The sequence below is a fragment of the Vigna umbellata genome, chromosome 1, assembly GCF_029865625.1.
Source record: "Vigna umbellata cultivar VRB3 chromosome 1, Vumbellata_1.0, whole genome shotgun sequence".
In the NCBI taxonomy this organism is placed as follows: Eukaryota; Viridiplantae; Streptophyta; class Magnoliopsida; order Fabales; family Fabaceae; genus Vigna; species Vigna umbellata.
In genome coordinates this window covers 35,209,524-35,232,247 of record NC_142165.1, presented here as the reverse complement: position 1 = coordinate 35,232,247, position 22,724 = coordinate 35,209,524, and the positions used below count along the sequence as shown (strand labels likewise).

Here is a 22,724-nt window from a genome sequence, read left to right as displayed (position 1 = left end):
CCTAGGTCGTCTCTCAAGGACCAAATGTGGTTCAAAACTTAGGTCAAACACGTAGTGGGGGATTTTGAAAGTGTTTTTGTGATTAGAAACTAACTAAATTGGAACTGGAAATTAAACACGATCGAACATAATTGAAAGCATTAAAATGAATGAAAACAGTAAACTAAACAAAAGGAAATGAGTCATTAAACCAAAGAACCTAGCGGCATTTAAATATTCCCGCGTTCCAGCTAAAGCAATTGGAGCAGCGAAATAAATAGGTGAAGAAAAGCCCATGCATAAACCACAGATTGCAATCAACATTAAATTTCATTCAGCAAGAATGAAAATTCAATCCAAGATTTCATGTACCAATTGAATGCATATTAAGCAATTCACAAACAGCATGTTGCGTCAATGCTGGAAGCACACAACAGCAGGAAAACGAGGCTTCAATCCACACTCGCGTGAATCAATTAAAACACAATAAAGAAAATTGAAACGCATCTAAGTGAATTTAAAGGCAATGCGCAGATTACCATTAGCCTTAAACACAATAACGAGAATTAAAATTCAAATAAAAGCATGTCATGCTTTTTGGGGCAACGCGCCAGCATAAATACAATTCAGCAAGAATACATTTTTAAAGGAAATTGGGTGAACAAATGGCAACGTTTCAGCAGAAGCACATTATAGCTGGAATGAAAATTCAATTTAATAGGGTGTGAATCAATTGAACATGCAACTTTGAACTGAACAATAAATGAAATTCATCACGGAAATCAACTAAAAAAACGTAAGCAGTAAAGTGAACTAAATAAACAAGCTACTTCCTAAATGAATTCAATTATATAGAATATAAATTATATGTATTGAGTCCAAGCATGAAGAAGAAACAACTGAAGAGCCTTTGGAGCTCTACATTCCAGTCGTAATCATGTGCACATTCCAAATTCCATCAACGTTCTTCATTGCTATGCTAGATGTGAGCCTTCAACCGTACCCCTCCATCCTTGGGCTCCCCACGCTGCTGCTCTTCCCATTCATCCCATGTCTCCAACCAAGGGTTAAGAAAACTAAAAAACAAAAGAGTGTGGCGGCTAGAGCTTCTTCTATCATCGGGTGCCCTTCTTTTCTTTTTTTTTCTTCCATGGCAGCTACCCCTAGTGCCTTGCTGGACCGCTTCTTTCTTTTTCCTTCCTGCACCCCCTCCTTTCTTAAACAATGTTCCAATTAATCCCCCGTGGCAGCTAGAACTCCCTATTCTAAAAACTGTGTACACCCCTCTTCAAGGACGTGGCTTCCTTATGGTGTTGGATGTGCATGTGGCTGCTTTTTTTTTCTTTGCTATCCAATAAAGCCAAGCTGTTGTATGCCTTGTTTAAGAGTGTTGGGAGGTTTTAGCACTGTCCAATTATCAATTCCAGCCACCACAATTACTAAACAGCAAGCAAACAATGCAAACAGATTAGAAATCACTCAAACAGTAATCACTGGACTGACATATGAGAGTAAAATAAATACTGGGAACAACATAGAACGAATTTGAACAAAGTAAAAACTATACGTTAAAATAGACATCCAGATGAAACTATGAAAAAAAATTGCATGGAAAATGGATAAGAATTGAACTCAAATGAAGACACACAAGTTGACACAACATTCACGCAGCACTGTGCGAAAATTGAAATGACTGAGATGCATTGGGCTCAATTGCCATTTCTCATTTAACCTTCGAATGTCCCAAATTGTATCTCCAAATTCTCCTTGTAAAATAATTAGCTCAGATAATTCAAATTAGTTAAAATAAGAATTTCCGATCAAATTTAGCACAATTAGGAAAAATAGGATAATACTGTACATTCAAGCACAATTCCTTGATTAAATCCGGTACAATAAACTAAGTGAAATCAATAAAATATTGATTCATCACATATGAAGATAAAACTCTGTACAATACATCATTATTTCATTCAAACATTCACATCAAGGCATACTAGTCCTAATCCCTTTGCAACTAGTTCTAAATGTATATATCAAAATGATAATCCCTTAGTCAATTTAACATACAATTTGCATTAAGTCTGATGCTAAGAATGACCAAGTTATTGAGTCTATCCCTAGATCCCAAATCACTTAGGTGCTCTATCTATGTTCATGTTCAAAGTTACTTTCCAGTAATAAGAAACATTCAAATAAAATTATATTTTCATACAATGATAGTAAATTCAAGAAAGAGCATATGAACGAACAACAATGATATATTGAACAGGAAGATTACATCAGAGTGAGTTCATTACATCTAATTCCAATGAAAGAAAAATTTAACTACTCCTAGACATCTAGAACGTACACATTTGAAGCAATCCCTTGCAACAATAGTGTCTTGATGCATTGAAGTAGTCTCCGGAAGTTCCTGATATGTTTTCGTTTCTTTCCTTTGTCCGGAACTTCTGTCAGGTTCTTTTTGTCTATTTCCCACTATAAAAGCCAATTGAAAAAATAACTAATTCGCTAAGTGCATAACTCTTTATGCGCTAAGCGAATATTCAACTGCAACATATCTTTAATTGTCCTTTATTCGCTCAGCAAGTTGTGCTGGTGCGCTGAGCGAATAGAACTCTATTTAGCTGAGCGAATTAATGCTCGCTTAGCGAGAAACATTTGATAGCACTCCACTTTGATGTATAAATTCCTATACAATTTACTACACACTTTCCTACTTCTAATTAAAACTTTTCAATGAGGAAAACACATTATTTCATGAATAAATACAAATTTTGAGTTAATTAATAAGTTTGAAAACATGTATTTTTCATACTTATCACCCACAAATCACAAGGATTCATCACGCTTTAAGGGATAATCGATTATCACTTAAGATAATCGATTATTTCAGTGGTTCTACCCAACAAATCACCAGGATCCATCTCCCAGGAAGGGATAATCGATTATCATCCCAGATAATCGATTATTCCCAAAACACAACTCACAACCAATGTGCAAATAATCGATTATAACTAATGATAATCGATTATTGCCAAATCGAAACACATCAATTCAAGTCTGCAACCACACATGCAACAACCCTAAATCACGAGGGAAACTCTCTCAAAACATCATGCATGCATTCAAGCCTCACATACCCTTATGAAAAGACTTTAATACATACATTACATCACTTGAATCATTAAAAATCCATCATTATGTAGATTATAACCCAATGATAGCAACCTCCTTAACTAGGTTGGGCCAAAGTTAGGAGATGTGCATTAAGGGGTGTTTCCTTGGATGAATGGTGTAGAAATGTGGCGGTAAATGGTTGAAGGATGATGAGTTAAGGTGTGGATGGGGTAGAAGCTAATGACCTCTAAGAGGTATGTTGCCTAGAAGGGCCTCATGGGTTCCTTTACTCTTGATCTAAGATGAGTAGTATGGCTAGAAATGGGCATCATAACATTACTCAACATCAAAGATGAAATACAAGGGTGGAGGAACCTCTATATAGGCCAAGGGTGTCTCCTTCTAATCCTAAAAGCATGATCTCTCACCTTTGCTCTCATTGGCCTAAAATGAGGCCTTTTAAGGAGTGGACAAGTGTCCACAAATCCTCTCCAATAATGGGAGGACATCTGACCACTCACAAAACATAATCATCTCCATTCCTAGAGTGTCATGTGACCACTACTGAAAGAAAATCTTCTCCAATGGTAGAGGGACATGTGGCCACTACCAAAAAGAAATCTTCTCCACTCCTAGGATGCCATGTGATCACTTCTACAATGCAAATCCTCTCCAATGGAAGCATGACACATGGCACACATTTTCCACTTGGTTTGCGTGTCTTACTTAAGGAAAATCCTATGCTACTTAGGCCTTAATACAAACCTTAAATAAACCTACACTACACTTCAATCCATGCTTTATGATGACTCAAAAGGTGGCCAACAAGGTAGAGTTGATGTCATCTTCATGGATAGCTTGTACTCTCTTAAAAGTGCTTGACCATGGCTAGGGCATTTTCCATCATTCCCTTCCTCTTGAAAAAAATTTCCCTCAAATCTTCAACATTGAACAAGGCAAACTTCCTTATCTTCTTTGGAGTTTTGTGTGCTTCTCCACCAGGGTCAAATACCCATTTTATAACATAAGTTAGAACAAATGTTATAACAGTGAGTAAATGAAGAATATAGCTCCCAACAATGATACACCTTAAATCAAATGAATGATCAAGGTCTTGGAGAGTAGAAGCATCTTTTGAGCCTTTTATTTGTCTTGTGTTGGATGTATGCGTTTGAAAGGCTATCCATTCCAACATAAGAATTAATTTTTAGGGATATGTCACCATACCCTCCCTTTTGAAAAGAATTTGTCCTCAAACCTTCATGTTCTTTTATTGCAAAAATCATTTTCATATTATTGGTTCATTTGTGTATCTTTCCACCAGGATCAAAGATCCAGATGCAAGTATCATCAAACACAAAACCAATAATCTTATGAGCCACAAACAACATGTATCTAGATGAAAGATTTAAAAAAGACCTTATGCTAATTTCAAAAGAATTTACTTGAAAATTTTGAAGGTTTACTCCACAAAATTGTTTGTGTTTATTTTGACTTAATTGTATCCTAGAAGGTAACATCAACTCAAAGTTTGATTTGGAAAAATTTGAGGAGTTAAAAGTATTCGGAGGTGAAAAAGAACTTGAACATTTTTCAAAAGTAAAAGTTGAAGTTATGAAAGATGGTTGGATGTATTGAGAAAAGTTCAAGGATTGAAAAATTCCCTTCATCATCTTAGTCTCAACCTTAATTGTGGGAGTGGTAGGGGGCTTTAGTAACTCTTCCTCTTTTTATCTTATCTCAATCTCTTTTTTTTCTCTCTTTTTTTTCTCATTCCTTTCTTTTATCTTTTTTTCTTCATACTCTCTTCTTCTTTCCTTCTCATTTTTCTCTCTTATTACTTGCTCCTCTTTCTCTCTTTTATCATGATCCTCATTCTCTCTTTGTTCTTTCTTCCTTCCTTTGTCTTCCTCTCTTCTTCTCTTAATCTTTCTTAAATCCTCTTGGGCTTTTTCTTACTTTTCATTAAGAATTCTAAGTTCTTCTTCTTAGGTAACATGATATTGTTTTTTTTTCAATTATTTCTTTCTTTTCTATCTCTCCTTTGTTTATTTCTTCTTTGAATCTCTCTTTTCCTCTTGTCACTCAAGAGATTTCTCACTTTTTCTTCAAACTCATCTTCTCTTTCAAAGAACCCTTCTACACTTTCTAGAAAAGTTTTTTCTCTTTTAATGAGTTCTCTCATCTCACATATTTGCTCTTGGTTTATTACTGTTAGAAAAGAATAGCCTTGTTTCTCAACACCAAGAGGAGGGGGGGGGGGAGGGTGAATTGATGATTACTAAAAACGAATGCTTTTTAAATCTTTTCACAAACTTTGAATGATCTTGAATCTTTCTTGCAATATAAGTAATACATGTATGCAATTCAAAGTAAAAGAGATAAGGAGAGAAGAACAAAACACAAGGTTTTTATCCTGGTTCAACCTCCATGCCTAGATCCAGTCACCCTTCCAATTAACCTTAGATTGAAGGATCTTTCACTATAATGATTTAAGATTTACACCAAAGGTTTTACAGAGAACACACTCTCACAATGTAAAAACCTTTCCCACTCACAATCAAATATAGAAAGAAAACACCTACACACACAGAACCACATGTCCTTGCTGTAAAACCCTTTGAGACCACCTCTCAAAGTCAAGAACTCCTTGTTCTTCTTCCTGTCTCACATGAACAGGGAACCACAATCCGAAATTGCAAAAAACACATTATTGATCAATGTAGAAACACCTTAATAGTGCAGAGTATGATTAGTCAATTTCGTCCACAGTTCTTCTCTCAAGAATCCTTCAAGTTTCTTCCAAATATTTGAATCTTGGTTCTTGGAGCTTCTTAATCACCTGTAACACTTTTCTATAATGAAAGATATTAGATATGAAAATTTCAAATGATCAATTCATTATTCTTGTTACAATACAGTGAGAAATGCGTCAATATATATATATATATATATATATATATATATATATATATATATATATATATATATATATATATATAGTTATCTCATGACAGACGCAGATTAATCGATTATGTTAGTAATGTAATCGGTTACATAAGTGTCAAATGTAACATAATTACAATTCAAATAGATCTAATTGAATGCACAATTAAGGTAATCGATTTGCAATAAATGCTAGTCAACATATTAAAAATATGTCCGCTAAAATAGTTATGAGTTAGCTTTAAAACAGTTTTAAAAACATAACAGACTTAATTGATTACATGCACAGTTGATGAGTGCATATTTATGCCCACATTTATGTTTGAAAATTAAAATTTTGATGGGATAATTGTGTTTAAATGGTTGATTTTAAGTGAATTTGTGATGATTGAAATTATTGGGTTTGGGAAATAAAGAGAGGTAAAAAGTAAGTTTTAACGCATAAATTATTCTTGGATGTTCTAATGTTTATTTGTGCAGCTGAGAATATAAGTTTTATTGGTCCAAATGGCAATTCAAGGCCCAAAATCAGGTTTTATTTGGAAAATAATGTACAGATGGGCCAAACAGGCAACTTTTACCCTTGCACCTCCCAATTTCCTTACATACACCCCTCTTCTCTTAAACAGGCCCAATACTAAGCCAAACAGTAACCCTATTCTAAATACACCTCCTAAATTTCCCTACCCATATCCATCCTAAGCTAGAGTCCACCAGATCATGCCACGTCAGCCCTAACCCATGAGCATCATCTTCCACCTTCTCCACAGAAACCCTAGCCGCCAGTGCCGTCAGCCGCCGTTTCGCTTCCGCCGCTCCCGCCAATGCCGCAAGTCGCCGCACGGCCAGAACATCATCTCCTTCCTTTCTCACCGGCGCATCAACAGACCACCACGGTGCCTCTCCATCCGCGCCGCCACCACGCCGCAAGACCGCCGCCACCTTCCTTCTCCTTCGCGCAAGGGTTCGAAGCCGCCGCGCCGTTGCCGCGACCGGACTCCTGCCATCACAGCGCCTCTCCTCCTCTGAAATTATCACCATCACGCCGCTGCCATGACCGGACACTCTTCAGGCCACCATCTTCCTCGTCGCGCCGCTAGCACCAAAGCGCGACATCCATGGCCGCCGCAACGCCACGCTTCTCGCGCACCATTGACGCAACCATCAACAGTTGCCGTCACTGCCGTGCCACCACCACGCTGTGAACCTTTCCTCCATCACCACATCTCGCACCTGCAAAGAGACAAACTCAAGAAACCAGACGCACAGGGCAAGCTCGAACAAATTCGAAATGGAGAAGAGAAACACCATTCTTCTCCAACAGCAAGCGGCATAGAACTTCACTTAATTCATTCATTCTTTCATACTCCTCTCACTTTTCTTTCATCTTGTATTCAACTCCATTCATGGAGAGCTAAGCATCTAGGGCTAATTCTGCTGTAATTCCATTATGGATTCTGAGGTTAGATTGAGTTAATGCAATTGTTTATTTTGATTATTGATTTAAGTTGTTCTCTCTATGTCTTTCATCTCTCTATCAAATTAAAAGCAAAGATTTTTCCATCATAATGTGTTTGAATCTACATGCATATTGATTATATGAGTTCTAGGGTTTCTAGGTTTAATTGAGAATCTACTTTGATTTAATTTAGAAACTTTCATATGATTAAATGGTTTTTACTTTCAATTGAGAATGTACTTTGATTGATTAGTAATAATTTCAACTATAATCAATTGAGAATTTACTTTGATTGATTAACTTTTAATTTGGTTAGGAGATTTAAGAATAGATATGATTAAACATAATAGAATTTGATTGAGAATGTACTTTGGTTGAATTTATTGTGAATAATCTAGAAAGGTTTTGCATTTGATTGAGAATTTACTTTGGTTAAATGCATGATCGCCCTCAAATTAATTAAGAATGTACTTTAATTAATTTGAAACTTAAAGAATAATCAATTGAACAATTATCCGTGAATAACCGATGATGAATCTATCTTGGAAAAGCAGTGGAATTAGCCTATTTCATCGTAACTGTTTTTAAGTTTATTAATTGTTCTTTAAACATTCTCCAAACATCATTTTTATTCATAAACATTGCATAACATAAGAGTCAGATATTCAAAAGCAATTCCGTGTTCGTTGGGAGACGACTCAGGGTTACTTTAGCCCTATCTACCTTCTTGAATACTACTTGGCAATACTGAAGTTGCCTTGAAAAGTAGTATTAATTTGATAGCTTCAACGACAGCCTATCAACAGTGTAATCGATTAAGCTAAACACTTAAGCAAATTTTGAAAACTTTTTCTCTTCAAACCTCATCACAGCACATATCAAAAAGATGCTTGCAAAGACACGAATTTTAACGATTTAGCACTTAATGTAATCGATTCAAAACCTGTTGTTTTGCCATAGTTCAATTGATTACAATATCAATGTAATCGATTGTATCATACAAAACATGCATACAGAAGATATAAACAGTTATGATCACAGTAGTATGCAAAGTAATCAACATGATAACATATGTATTTAAAATATTGAAACACTTGTAAACCAAAACATGTATCAAACACAAATAGAGATTTATGTTGTGTTAGTGTAACATATGTGTGTTTTTACGATCAATGTGTTGTCATCATCAAAAACCAAATCATCAGAGATTGGGTTCAACATTCATATTGCTCCCCCTATCAACAATCTCCCCCTTTTTTTATGATGCACAACCATGATGTATAAAACAACCATGATGTACAATACACAAACAAAAATTGTTTTTCAAACAGATATATACAAAGATATATACAAAGATATATACAAAGATATATATATATATATATATATATATATATATATATATATATATATATATATATATTCATTGATAGTCACTGATATTGAACAATTTCAAACAATTCCAATATCTCTTTCCCTTTAGGCATTAGCAAACAGGTATAAACTCTCCCCCTTTTGCACAATGTGTATATTTTAGCAAATAAAGATATATTAACAGATCTTCACAATAATGTCAAAAGTGAATGCTCCCCCTATTAATAATCACAGTACAAACAATTTCAATTTCTTTCTTATCAATCAATAAGAGGATGATAGAAATGAAATTAATCACACAAATATTTCATCTCCCCCTATCAATATGCAGTATCTCTAAAGTCTCTCAATTTTATATGCCAGTATTAGAGCAAACGATAGAGATTTATCAGAGCATGTATAACAGAGTGAGTTTCAAGCATGTATCAAAAGATATGACAGAAATCAGAGTATTTCAGATATTGCTTGAAGCCAATACAATTTAGTGTTTTTCATTCATAAGACTCAGAAAGATTCGCAGCGGATAAGAATTAATGAGATTTAGAGTGAATGAACACATGTGAAAACAATAAGAATGTGACAAAGTATATGACATAACAAATTGATACTCAAACCATATTTCACACAATGTAGTCGATTACATTGTTTCCTTAATTGATTTAGTTTAGCAGGGTACTGAAGAACCATCTCAGATAAGTATTCAACTTATTTTTAGTATCAGACCTGCATTAAACTTTCTTCTCAACTTTGTTGAGGGTCAGTACAGATATAAGATCATTGAGAAATAACATAACCATGAAATGAATATGATCATGCAAAAGAAATATATGTAATCGTGAATGACACAGATTGCATTCAATCAATCAATATAAAAATTAAATCAATAGACTGAAATTCAAAACAACTTCATTTCATTTAAACCAAACAAGAGTATAATTATAATAGAAAACTGAAAGATAAATGGCTTAGCAGCCAATGTTACAATCAAAACACACCAACAAAATAATAAAACAAACTTAAGTAATATAACCACAAAGTAACACTTTTAATTCCAATTCTGTTTAGTTTTCTTCATTTTTTTAATCAACATATTATCATCATCACTCTCATCTGCCTCACTTTCCTCTTAAACCTCTTCTTCCTCTTCATTTTCTTCTTCCTCTTCATTCTCTTCATTACCATCATCAAACCCTTCAATTTGCAACTTGTCTTTGATGTCATCTACATCATGCTTGAAAGATTGATAGAGGATGGTTAGGGAATGCATCTGTCTAACCATGTACTTTTCAAACTCAGAGCGGGGTCTGAAAGGTGCAGATGAGGGTCTAGCAACATCTTCTTCTTCATCAGAAAATTTATCTTTGAAAAGCCACCCATCTGGACCGTGTTGGAGTCTCATATGGTGTAATGAAGCTTTGTCAATGAGATTGCTTTTCCCATATGATTCGCACACTTCATTTACACATTCTACACCAAAGTGAAGCAGCACTTTGAGATGAATACAAAATACGTCAAGTTTGCAGACTCTAGTTTGGTGACGTTGAGCACGTTATCATATATTGTAGTTGCCCAGTCAGTCTGGATGTTTTCCTTTAGAGCATGAATGAGACATAAATCTTCAATGGTCACCTGTGCGTGATTGCTGCCCCTAGGCATTAGAATCCATGAAATAATAAATGCACACATGGGTTCATGCTTTCTCATTCCACTGGTCCTCTAATGAGAATAATCCCTTAGTTCATTTGGATTATGCAGATGTTAACACATTGGCAAGTGTACCCAATTGTATCAAGTAATATAAAATGGTAAGACCAAGTATCGTATCCCAAAAGACTCACGACACTAAACAATCGTGTAATTACTTAACTAATTAAGACTAAAAAGCTATTTTGTTGGTTTTTTAAATGCAAATTTAAATGAAACAAAAATAAATATGAATGCAAATTGATCAATTGAGGCTAAAACACAAATGAATGGATGGTGTTAATGATATGAGATGATTATGTTGTTGGGGTTTAGATTTCACCTACTTTATTTTCGTGCATATAAGAATTCGTCTTCTTCATTAGAATGTTAATGTCACTTTCTAAATTACTTAGAACCCAATGTCTCGGCGTAAAAAGCCTAGTCTTGATTATTAGACAGCAATCCCTTGAAAACCCTAACAATCAATTCTGCATTAAGAAAAGAAGCTTAAGACAACCAAACGTCCTATCCCTATCTCTAGGCAATATTCCCTTTGGGTGAAATCCTCTAGATCATTATTCATAAGATATTTCCCAATACTCAAATAAATCAAACATCAAGTCATGAGTGGCCAAAACATAACAAGCATTAAGAACAAGAGAAAATCACTAACATTCAATGAAAGAACCATAAAATGTTTAAACCATATTCAAATACATGAAAGTTTAGAGGTTACATCATCCCCAACAACAAATGAGTTTAGGTCTCCACCGTCATGGAGAACCTTGATGTATAATGGAAGAATGAGATAAAAACCCTAAAAAGATAAGGGAAGAGCTCTCGCATCCCAAATTCTGCTCCAAAGGGTCGAAAAATGTGTTTTTCAGCTTCAGCCATCAAAAGATACCAACCCTAGGGCATGCAAGTTCTTAAGTAGAACAAAAATAAAGTCCAAGCCTAATAACGCTGCCGCTCAACGCCCCTACTTAGGGCAACCGGGTGCGCTTACGAGAGGAGTGACGCTCAAGGCCCCTCTGAGGGTGCCCAGGTGGTGTGTGACACAAAGAAGCTGGTGCTCAACGCCCTTAATGGGGCGCCAAGGCGTTGATGCGTGACATCCTGCGCTGAGGGCCCTTAAAGGGGCAACCAAGTGCCCTGCGACCTTCTTCAGCCTTCTTCTATGGTACTTTATCTGTCCCTCTTCAGTTCCAACTCCTTGATACTTTTGCTCTTCTTCCAAATCATACCAATAACCTACAAAATTAAGGGAATTTAGTGATAAAATCATTAAATATACCCTCTACTCACTTATTCACAAAACTAAACTAAAAACACGAGTTCAAGCAAGCTTCTAAGTCAAAAAGGATTGATTTAGTATCAAAATTGCATCACAGATAACGGTAAATTCAACCGTTATCACAATCCCAAACTTGAAAGCTTGCTTGTCCTCAAGCAAAATGTAACTTGGCTTTAAACAAAATAATTATACTACAATGGTCAAGCACATCAAAAAGCATTCTTTTCTTAAACAAGTAAATCACTCATGTATGCTCCTCATAAAAAGATCAGTCAAGATATAACGACGCTTTAGCCAATCAAGCTCAACTATGGTGCTCACATACTCAAAAAATACACAACATATGCAAAACCTTATGAGTGATCAACAACCAAGCAGAATGTCAAACTGTAATGCATGGAACCATTCCTCACCAAAGAAAGTGTTTCACTCAAGCTCACAGGTGTATAGTGAGGTGTTGGTGTCTCTTTCACTCTACTATCACAATGTCACATGAATCAAGTTTGCCTTTCATTTAAATACCATCAAACATACTCAAGTGCAAGTTATCATCACAAGGGCTTTTCAAGGCTTGTAACATGATCGGGCTAAGATGAAAATTGATTTTTCTAGACAACAAAATTCCTTGAGTTAAGAGAGTGCATAATTCATTTTTTTACATTAACAATAATCTCTCTTTCTCCTTTTATGTGAGAAATCAATCTTCAACTCATACCCAACTTTCCTTTCATTGAGCTTAACCTTTTCTTTTCTTTCTTTTCTTCTCTTTTCTTTTTCTTTTGCATTTTCTTTTACTCAATGCTCTTTAAAGATTTTCACAAAGTTCTTTCACATACTCTACTCAACTCAAGGAAAGAATTTCAAAAATGTTTTTTTTCAAATTTCAAATTTAGGCTCAAGGCTCAAAGGATAGAAAAAACATTGTTCTTAGTTGGGTTCACATATTGGCATTGGCGTATATGGGATAAGAACAAATGGTCTTGATCATGTGTAACAAGCAAGCAAGAGGTTTAATCATAGAAACTTAGGCAAAATCAATTATGCTTCCAAAGCAATAGCATTCAATCAATCAAAAACTCTGGAGTCCAACCTCTCACCGGCTAATTCAAGTTCCACAATTCGATAAGCATCCTGCCTAGAATATTAATAACGGTTGAATTTATTGTTATTTGATACTTAATTTTGATACTAAAAACACCCTTTTTGACTTAGAAATAAGCTTGGAATCATAATTTTGATGAATAAGAGAGTTGAAGGTGAATTTAATGGTTTTGTGCCAGATTTCCTTATTTTTAACAGGAAATAAGATGATTTGGAAGAATAGTTGAAGTATTAAGGAGTTGGAACTCAAAACGGAGGATCGCAGCAACGCTGAGCGCCCCTTTAGGGGCCCTAAGCACCAGAGTACACTGTCTCACACTTGGCTGCCCTTGTTCTGGAGCCCTCAGCGCAGGATACCCCAGGCTCGCGCCTGGGCGCCAATCTTAGGGGCGCTGAGCGCAACTTCCTCGAGTCGCACCACACTTGCATGCCTTTTGAGATTACCTTGAGCGCCAGTTCTGACCCGCACATTGCTTGGGCGCCCTAAGTGGGGCACTAAGCGCCAGTCTCGTGGGCTTCGTCCCATTTTCTGTTATTTTTAGGTTCTATTTAAGGACTTGGACGTCCTAGGGTTCACATCTTTGAACGGAATAGGCATAAAAACACACTCTTTGATCCCTCGAAGGCGGATTTGGATGCGGAAGCTCCTATCTTCAATTTCTAGGGTTTTATCTTTCATTCCTTTTCCATTATTCATCTAGTTTCACCATGTCAATGGTCAACTAAACTCTATTTAATGTTGGGGAATGATGTAACCTTTGTAAATGATAACGGTTTAAAATACAGTTATCTGTGATGTAATTTTGATTCTAAATGCACCATTTTTGACTTAGAAACTTGCGTGGACTCATGCTTTTTCATTAAGTTGTGTGTATAAGAAAGTTGATGTTGAATTTGATGATTTTATGACTTATTCCCTTTGTTTTGATAGAAAATGAGTTAATACAGAAAGAAGATATAAAGTGCTAAGGATATAGAGCTCGGAAAAGCCTAGAAAAGCACCAGAGGAGGGAACCGCACGAAGCTTGGGCGACCTGCAGAAGGATTGAGCCTGGAAAAATCGACGTCCGCTGCCCGGGCGCCCTAGGCCGCCCGAGCGTTGAACCCCCGAAGCCTGGGCGAAATTGAAGGCTCAAGCCCTACAGAAATTGACGTCCACTGCCCAGGCGCCCTAAATAGGGTGCCCGTGCGTCATGCGTTGCAGATCCAGTCCAATTTTTGCTCTGTTTCGACTTTTTTGGACCGGACCCTGTTCCTACTCTTTTCCAACTTTATTTAAAGGACCCAAGCGCTCTAGGTTTTGTATCTCTGGCTGGAGCAACACAACAACACACTCTTCTACTCTCTAAAGGCGGATCTGGAGGCGGGAGCTTCCTCTTCTACTCTTAGGGTTTCACTATCTCATGCTTTTCCGTTATTCATATAGTTTCTCCATGTCTATGGGGAACTAAACTCTATTTGTTGTTGGGAAACGATGTAACCTTGTGAACTCTCATGTATTTGAATTGATTATTAATTTATATGTTTTTTCATTAATTATTAGGGAATTCATTTGTTTCAATGCTTCCTCTTTTAACTCATTTAGTAGCATGATTTATGAATTGCATGAGTGGCGGGAGGTTCCTTACAATTCAGGTTCTTGTTGAATTTTCCCAAGGGTAATATTTCTGATGGATGAGGGTATGAGTACTTGGTAGTCTTAAGCTCTTGATCTTCAGACTTAATTTTCCAAGAACGCTAGGAATTACACGAACTAGGAATTAAGGCAGACTTATTGCGCCGAGGGATCGGGTTCTAAGTAATTTAGTGAGTGACATTAATATTAATGTAAAAAGAAGAATTCTTATATACATGAGAGTAAACTTGGTGAAATCAAACCCTAACAACATAATTATCTCATTTTATAAACAACCTCCGTTCATTTCTGTGTTACTCTACTATTGATCAATTGGATTCATATTTAATTTTTTGTCTTTGCATTTGAAACCAATGATCTCTTTTTATTTAATTCTTAATTAATTGAGTTATCACACAACTTTTTAGTGCCGAGAGTCTTCAGGGATACTGTCAACACCCAATTTCGTTTGGGTAAGTAAATAAATAAAAATAAAAAATAAGAGAATAATAATTAATGGTGGGTAAAAAGAATAATAACTATAATACCGGACACAATATTTTTGAAATGTTAGTTTAATATAGTAATAATTTGAATCAATATTATGCTAATAATTATAAACAATAATTAAAATAGTATATTAATATAATTTGTTGCGTGAGTTGCTTTTAAAGAGGAAAATATGATTTTAAAAATGAAAAAACTTTCTAACAATAATTATAATTAATGTCTTGAATATTATTTGATTTCTTTTTCTTGGAACCAAGACTTTTTCTTTCCCTATTTTGTTCATTGTCAATTAATTCACAATTAAGGGCAAAATTACCATAATATTACAATGTCTGTATATAAATACGCACCGGTGATAGAAAATGGGACGAAAAAAAAGTAGAGAGAAATACTTTGAAATAATAGACATAGAAAGAGTACGGAAGAGTATAGAGAAAAATAAGTTCTCACGCTAGAGGAACTCTGCCAACAGAAACTATCAAGGAAGAACTATGAGAGTATTGAAAGCTGAAAAGGTATGTCATTTTTGCACCTTTCTTTTTCTCTTTTCGTCGAAAGTCTTTTTAAAGGTATTATTTTTTTACTACACACCAATAATGTTTTTCATAAAAAGAATATCTTCTCTCGTTTCTTGTGGTATTGGTTATATCTCGTGCATCACGTGATATTTATTTATTTTATAAATAATAAATAAACAACTTCAAAATAAATAAAAAAATATTTCTTATCACGTATTTTCCTATAAAAAATAATAATAAGTCATAAAATAAATTCTAAGTACTCGTCGGCCTATGGCTGATTTCATTTCTTTTTTTTCCACCATTTTTCAAAATAAAAGATTTTCTTCAAAAATAAAAAAAACAATGTCAATCCTAATCGAGTTCACTTTTCAAAAATCCAAAATTATCCATAATAATTTCAAACAAACTCACAAACCTTTTTCTAGATAAAGAACTACGTGATCCCTGATTGTCCATCATAAATGGATATACGTAGGAGCAAGGTCAATCCTTGTCGGGTTCATAAAACAAAAAAATATTTTTTGTTTCTTAATAGTTTCTTTATATTACTTTTTTAGGGAAAATTAAATGTTTTGAAAAACCACGTCAACTTTATACATTTAATTAAAGGTACTGCCTTTGGGTAGGCGTGATAGGGTGCTAACACCTTCTTTACGCGTAACGAATTCCCGAACCTAAAATCTAGTTTTCGTAGACCATATCTTATTTTAAGGTTTTCCATAGTTTTTCCAACATAAATTATGGTGGCGACTCTCAAAATATTTTCTTAAACCCGTTTGTTTTTCGGCTCGCCGTCCCGTCATGATCCCGTTTGCGACAGATACGATACTTGGTCTTACCATTTTATATTACTTGTGCGATTCGGTACACTTGCCGATCCATCAACAAGTTTTTGGTTTCGTTTTTGGCGCCGTTGCCGTGGACTCACGGTTTAAACTATTCTATTTGTGTGATTCTTAATTAATTTTTGCTTTATTCTATTTTAGTTTATTTTATTTTATTTGATTTTAATTTATTTTATTTTCGTCTCTTTTATTTTTATTTTTATTTTTGCTAATAATATTTTCTAGAATTTTTAGCTTGCAGGATGCAATTCGGACAAGCTGTCGGTCAACAAAAATGGCAGCAACAACCTTCTCTATCAAAAAGATGGGCTAAGATGGATGACACCATTTAATAGTTACTACAGGTGTCTAATTCTCATCTTAAAAGCAATCAAGCAGCATTCAAGAGGATAGAAAAGCAACTCTGTCACATGATTCATAAGCTGGATGATATTGGGAGTAACCTGAAAGCCAACTCCAGAGAAGAATGCAATGCTATTGTTACTAGAAGTGGCAAAGTTTTAGATGAGAGGTTGAGTGAAAAAGAAAAAAAAAGAGTGAGAGTAAAGAAAAATAAAGGTTGAGTGAAAAAGAAGAGAGAGAGAAAAAAGAAAAACAAGAGAGAGAAAAAAAAAAGACAAAGAGAGAGAAGAAAAAAAAGGAGAGAGGAAGAAGATGAGAGAAAGAAAAAATAATCTTATGAAAAGCCCCTTCCTTATCCAAAGAATTATTCCAGGAAGGAAGAAGAAAAATAGTTTGAGCGTTTCATGGAAATCTTCAAGAAATTGGAGATTAATATACCCTTCTCTGAAACTCTGCAACAAATGCCTTCATATGCTAAATTTTTGAAGGAGCTCCTCACAAAGAAAAGGAAGTACATTGAAGAAGAAACTATTGAAGTTCAAGGAAACTGTAGTCCTATCATACAAAAGCTCGTACCCCCCAAGTATAAAGATCCAGGAAGCTTCACTATTCCCTGCATTATAGGGAATATCTCTGTTGGAAAATCACTTATTGATCTGGGAGCTAGTATTAATCTCATGCCGCTCTCCATGTTTGAAAAGATTAAGGGGTTGGAACTCAAGCCTACTCGGATGACTCTTCAACTTGCAGACAGATCTCTGAAATATCGTTATGGGGTGGCTGAAGATGTGCATGTGAAAGTAGATAAATTTCTTTTTCCTGTGGACTTTGTCATCATGGAGATGGAGGAGGATGTGAATGTACCTCTTATTCTTGGGAGACCTTTTATGAAGACAACAAGAGTTTTGATTGATGTGGAAAATGGCAAACTAAAGGTGAGAGTGCATGATGAAGAAGTAAATTTTGATGTCTTTAAAGCCATGTCTCACCCAAAAGATGATAAGGAATGTTTTCATCTTGATGCTTTTGATGAAATTTGCATGATCCAAGAAAACAACGCAAGTGATACTCTTTCTTTGGAGGAAATACTAGTTGACACTTGTGAAGAGCTGAATGAAAAAGAAGAGGAACTAATTGATGAGTGCTTGACTGATCTGGAAGAATTAAAAAAGGATCCTTTGCAAAATACAGAAGAAAAAGCCAAGGAAAGAAAAAAGGAGTTGAAGATGTTACCACCACACTTGAAATATGTGTTTCTAGAAAACGGTGGAAACAAACCAGTTATCATCAACAACTCTCTCTTTCCCAAAGAAGAAGAACAATTGGTATAAATACTCAAAGCCAACAAAGGAGCGATTGGATGGTCAATCTCAGATCTCAAAGGTATAAGTCCAACATATTGCATGCACAAGATATTCATGGAAGATGAGTACAAACCAATTGCTCAACCATAGAGGGGGCTCAATCCAGTGATGAAGGAGGATGTGAGGAAAGAAGTGCTAAAGTTACTTGAAGCTGACATTATTTATCCTATCTCTGACAATGCATGGGTAAGCCCAGTACAGGTGGTACCAAAAAAAGGGGGGATGACAGTTATTTTAAATGAAAAAAAATGAGCTCATACCCACAAGGACTGTTACAGGATGGAGGATGTGTATTGACTACAGGAAGTTGAACAATGCTACTAGAAAGGATCACTTTCCCCTTCCTTTTATGGATCAGATGCTGGAAAGACTGTCAGGTCAGGCTTTTTATTGCTTTCTGGATGGATATTCAGGTTACAATCAAATTGTGGTGGATCCAAAAGACCAGGAGAAGATGGCTTTCACATGCCCATTTGGAATTTTTGCCTACAGAAAAATGCCATTTGGGTTATGTAATGCTCCAACAACTTTTCAGAGATGCATGCAAGCCATCTTCGCATATTTAATAGAAAAATGCATGAGGTCCTCATAGATGATTTTTCAGTATTTGGCAGTTCCTTTCATTAGTGTTTGTCTAACCTGGATGGTATACTTAAAAGATGCACCCAATCACACCTTGTTCTAAATGGGGAAAAATGTCACTTTATGGTCACAAAAGGTATTGTTTTCGGGTATTGTTTTGCTTTGTTTCAACTCTTTTGGACCGGGCCCTGTTCCTACTTTTTTTCAACTTTATTTAAAGGACCCACGCGCTCTAGGTTTTGTATCTCTGGCTGAAGCAACACAACAACACACTCTTCTACTCTCTAAAGGCGGATCTAGAGGCGGGAGCTTCCTCTTCTACTCTTAGGGTTTCACTATCTCATGCTTTTCCATTATTCATATAGTTTCTCCATGTCTATGGGAAACTAAACTCTATTTGTTGTTGGGGAATGATGTAACCTTGTGAACTCTCATGTATTTGAATTGATTCTTAATTTATATGCTTTTTCATTAATTATTAGGGAATTTATCTGTTTCAATGCTTCCTCTATTTAACTCATTTGGTAGCATGATTTATGAATTGCATGAGTGCCGGGAGGTTCCTTACAATTCAGGTTCTTGTTGAATTCTCCCAAGGGTAATATTTCTCAGGGATGAGTACTTGGTCGTCTTAAGCTCTTGATCTTCAGACTTAATTTTCTAGGAACGCTAGGAATTGCACGAACTAGGAATTAAGGCAGGCTTATTGCGCCGAGGGATCGGGTTCTAAGTAATTTAGTGAGTGACGTTAATATTAATGTAAAAAGAAGAATTCTTATATACATGAGAGTCTACTTGGTGAAATCAAACCCTAACAACATAATCATCTCATTTTATAAACAACCTCCGTTCATCTCTATGTGACTCTACTATTGATCAATTGCATTCATATTTAATTTTCTGTCTTTGCATTTGAAACCAATGATCTCTTCTTATTTAAGTCTTAATTAATTGAGTTATCACACAACTGTTTAGTGCCGAAAGTCTTCAGGTATACGATACTTAGTCTTACCATTTTATATTACTTGTGCGATTCGGTACACTTGCCGATCCATCCACAAGTTTTTGGTTTCGTTTCTGGAGATAAAAAATGTTGTCAAAAGTAAACTCTCATGTATTGAATTGATTCTTGATTATTTATGCTTCTTTCATTAACTGTTAGGGTAATTCTTCTTCGTGTATTGCTTGCTTTGTTTAACTCATTCATTAGCATGATTTATGATTTGCATGAGTACCAAAAGGTATCTTACAATTCATGTTCTGGAGAATTATTCCCAGAAGCAGTATTGCTCAAAAATGGGGGTATGAGTTCTGGTTGCCTTAAGCTTCTCATCTTCAGAATTAATTATTAGGAATGTTAGAAATCGTATGAACTAATAGGTAAGGATAGGCTTTCTTCGCCGAGGAATCGGGTTTTAAGTATTTTAGATAGTGACATTGACATTAATGAAGAAGTAGAATTCATATATACATGAGAGTAAACTAGTTGAAATCTAAACCCAACAACATATTTATCCCATAATATCAAATCTGTTCATTTTTGCACTTTTGTCCAATTGATCAAATTGCATGCATATTTACTTTTCAGTATTTGCACTCTAAACCCAAAAGAGTTTGTTTTCAAGTCTTTTTTAATCAAGAAATCACATAATTGTTTAAGCCGCGAGTCTCTAGGGAAACGATACTTGGTCCAAGCCTTGATTTGAAGCTTTGATTCTTTTCTTAAGAGTGTGGTGATGTTCTAGCACAGTCCAGTGATGAATTCCAACAGCCAAAATAACGAAACAACAAGCAACAATGCAAAACAGTGGAGTATTATATCAACATCAGATACCGGATGAACATAGTGGAAAAAACAATTTATTACGAATAGGAAAAAATGAATTGAAGCAAAGTAAAAACTAGACATTAAAGTAGACATTCAGACGAATTTTTTTAAAAAAATTTCACTCAAAATGGATAAGAAATGAACTAAAACTAAATCAAACAAAGTGACTACAAAACTAACGCACTCGTTGGGCGAGATGAACATGGCTAAGCGAATTTGGCAAAAATAAAAGCTCTACTTTCTACTCTAGCATGCAATTCCTAAGAAGGATCAAACTAATGGCTCTAGATACCACATGACATGGAAGTACATGCCTAGAGAGAAGTATACTAATGACATTTAAAAGAATGAATGAAAAATAAAAGCAGAAAAGAGAAAGGAAGAGAAAACTTATGACTCGTAGACACGCCACTTGAGAGAGGACTCCAAGATAAGTGTCGAAGAAGGACCGCCACTCGCTTTGTGCAAGATAAGGTCTACCCAAAATGGACTAGAGACATAAAACTATCTCAATAGGAATGCAAATTTGCAATTCAACTCAAAGAATTCAGTCAATTTCGAAGTTAATCCAAAAGGAGACCCTAAGCCTTCTTATATAGCCCTTGGAGTGAGTTTGGAGAGTGGAATTAAGAGATGTGGGACTTCTAGTCTCAAGGCCGGCCAGCAGCTCCTAAGGTGCTTTGAGTTCCACATTGCTTAATTCCCTTCATCCTAAAGGGTTTATAAGCCAACTAGTTCTCCTAAAGTTGAAAACAAAGAAGAAAAGCTATGCTACCTTGCACTTCCATCTAAGACGCCTTTCTTCCTCTTCTTTTCTTTTTAGACCAAGCCATGAGAGTCCCACATTGCTTGTGCTTAAAGGAAAAGAAGGGTTTATAAGCATTTATTCTACTAGAACTAATGAAAAGAAATGAAAGTGGCAAATACAAGCCTTTGAAACCTATTATACTTTTTTTGTGTTTTTGTCACTTTGAAACTCTTCATTGTTGCCCCATTTATGATCATATCAATGTTTATTACTTGATACGATTCGGTACACTTGCCAGAGTCTTAACAAGTTTTTGGCGCCATTGCCGAGGACTCGTGGTTTAACTATTCTATTTGTGTGATTATTGATTAGCTTTGACTTGATTTTTTTTTATTTTAATTTTTTTTTGTTTTGTGCTAACAGTGTTTTCTAGGGTTTTGTGTTCAGCACATGCAGGATGCACTTCAGACAAGAAGGTAACTATATGGGCACTCAATTCTACCAAGGTAATTTCAACCATGGGTGGTTACCTCATCGAAGCATGGGACAAAGTCAATTTGGGCAACTTGCCGAACAATTCAATAAACCACTACAACAATAACAATGGCAACAACAATCCTCTCTTTCAGAAAGAATTGCAAAGCTAAATAACACACTTCAGTAGTTGATGCAGATATTTGTATCTCATCATAAAAACATTAAAGCGGCACTCAAAAGATGGAAGATTTTGGGGGTAATATGAAAATTAACCCTAGAGAGGAATGCAAAGTCGTTGTTACTAGAAGTGGCAGAATCTTAGATTACTTGGTCAAGAAAGGTTTTTATATCTGTTAAAAAAGACTTTTTATACCGGTTTTAGAGTAGGTATAGAAACAGTGGGCATAGAAAGTTTTCGATTTTTGACACCGGTTACAGAACCGGTGTAAAATGTTTAAATTTTTACACCGATTATGTCTATAATAGGTGTAAGTTTGATATTTACACCTGATATTCTAGAAACAGGTATAAAAAGTCACCTGATATTGTTTCTATTAACCCATCAAAATGTAGTATTTACCTAACAAAGTTTCTAAATATATTTACCTAACATAGATACTTAACATAGTTACACATAAAATAATTCCTAAACTCAAAATATAATATTAAAACATCTAATCATTTACAAATGGTTAAAAGAAATGCAACCCACTACTCCCGAACATCATTTGTGACATGTTGCTCTATCGGAAACGTGTCATCAAATATCTACACAATGATTAGTTTGAGTCAAGTTATAATATTAATGGCGTAAGATCTTAATTATAAAATGTTCAGTTACCAAATTCCATGAGTCAAGGAATGAGAGTTTTTGATTGGGAAGAGTTATCTCATATAATAATCATAATCTCACTAACAATACATTTC

At 35.2% G+C, this 22,724-nt stretch overlaps 1 protein-coding gene across 1 annotated transcript; it reads left to right on the top strand.

Annotated features, from left to right (window-relative positions):
* The first annotated feature begins 17,259 nt into the window (after window positions 1-17,259).
* Window positions 17,260-18,754, top strand: LOC148205238 (uncharacterized). The gene is made up of 4 exons (XM_088104006.1): window positions 17,260-17,658; window positions 17,734-18,123; window positions 18,253-18,348; window positions 18,521-18,754. Exons 1-4 carry the CDS (start codon window positions 17,260-17,262, stop codon window positions 18,752-18,754), a joined length of 1,119 nt encoding a protein of 372 aa, XP_087960132.1.
* Window positions 18,755-22,724: the final 3,970 nt, after the last annotated feature.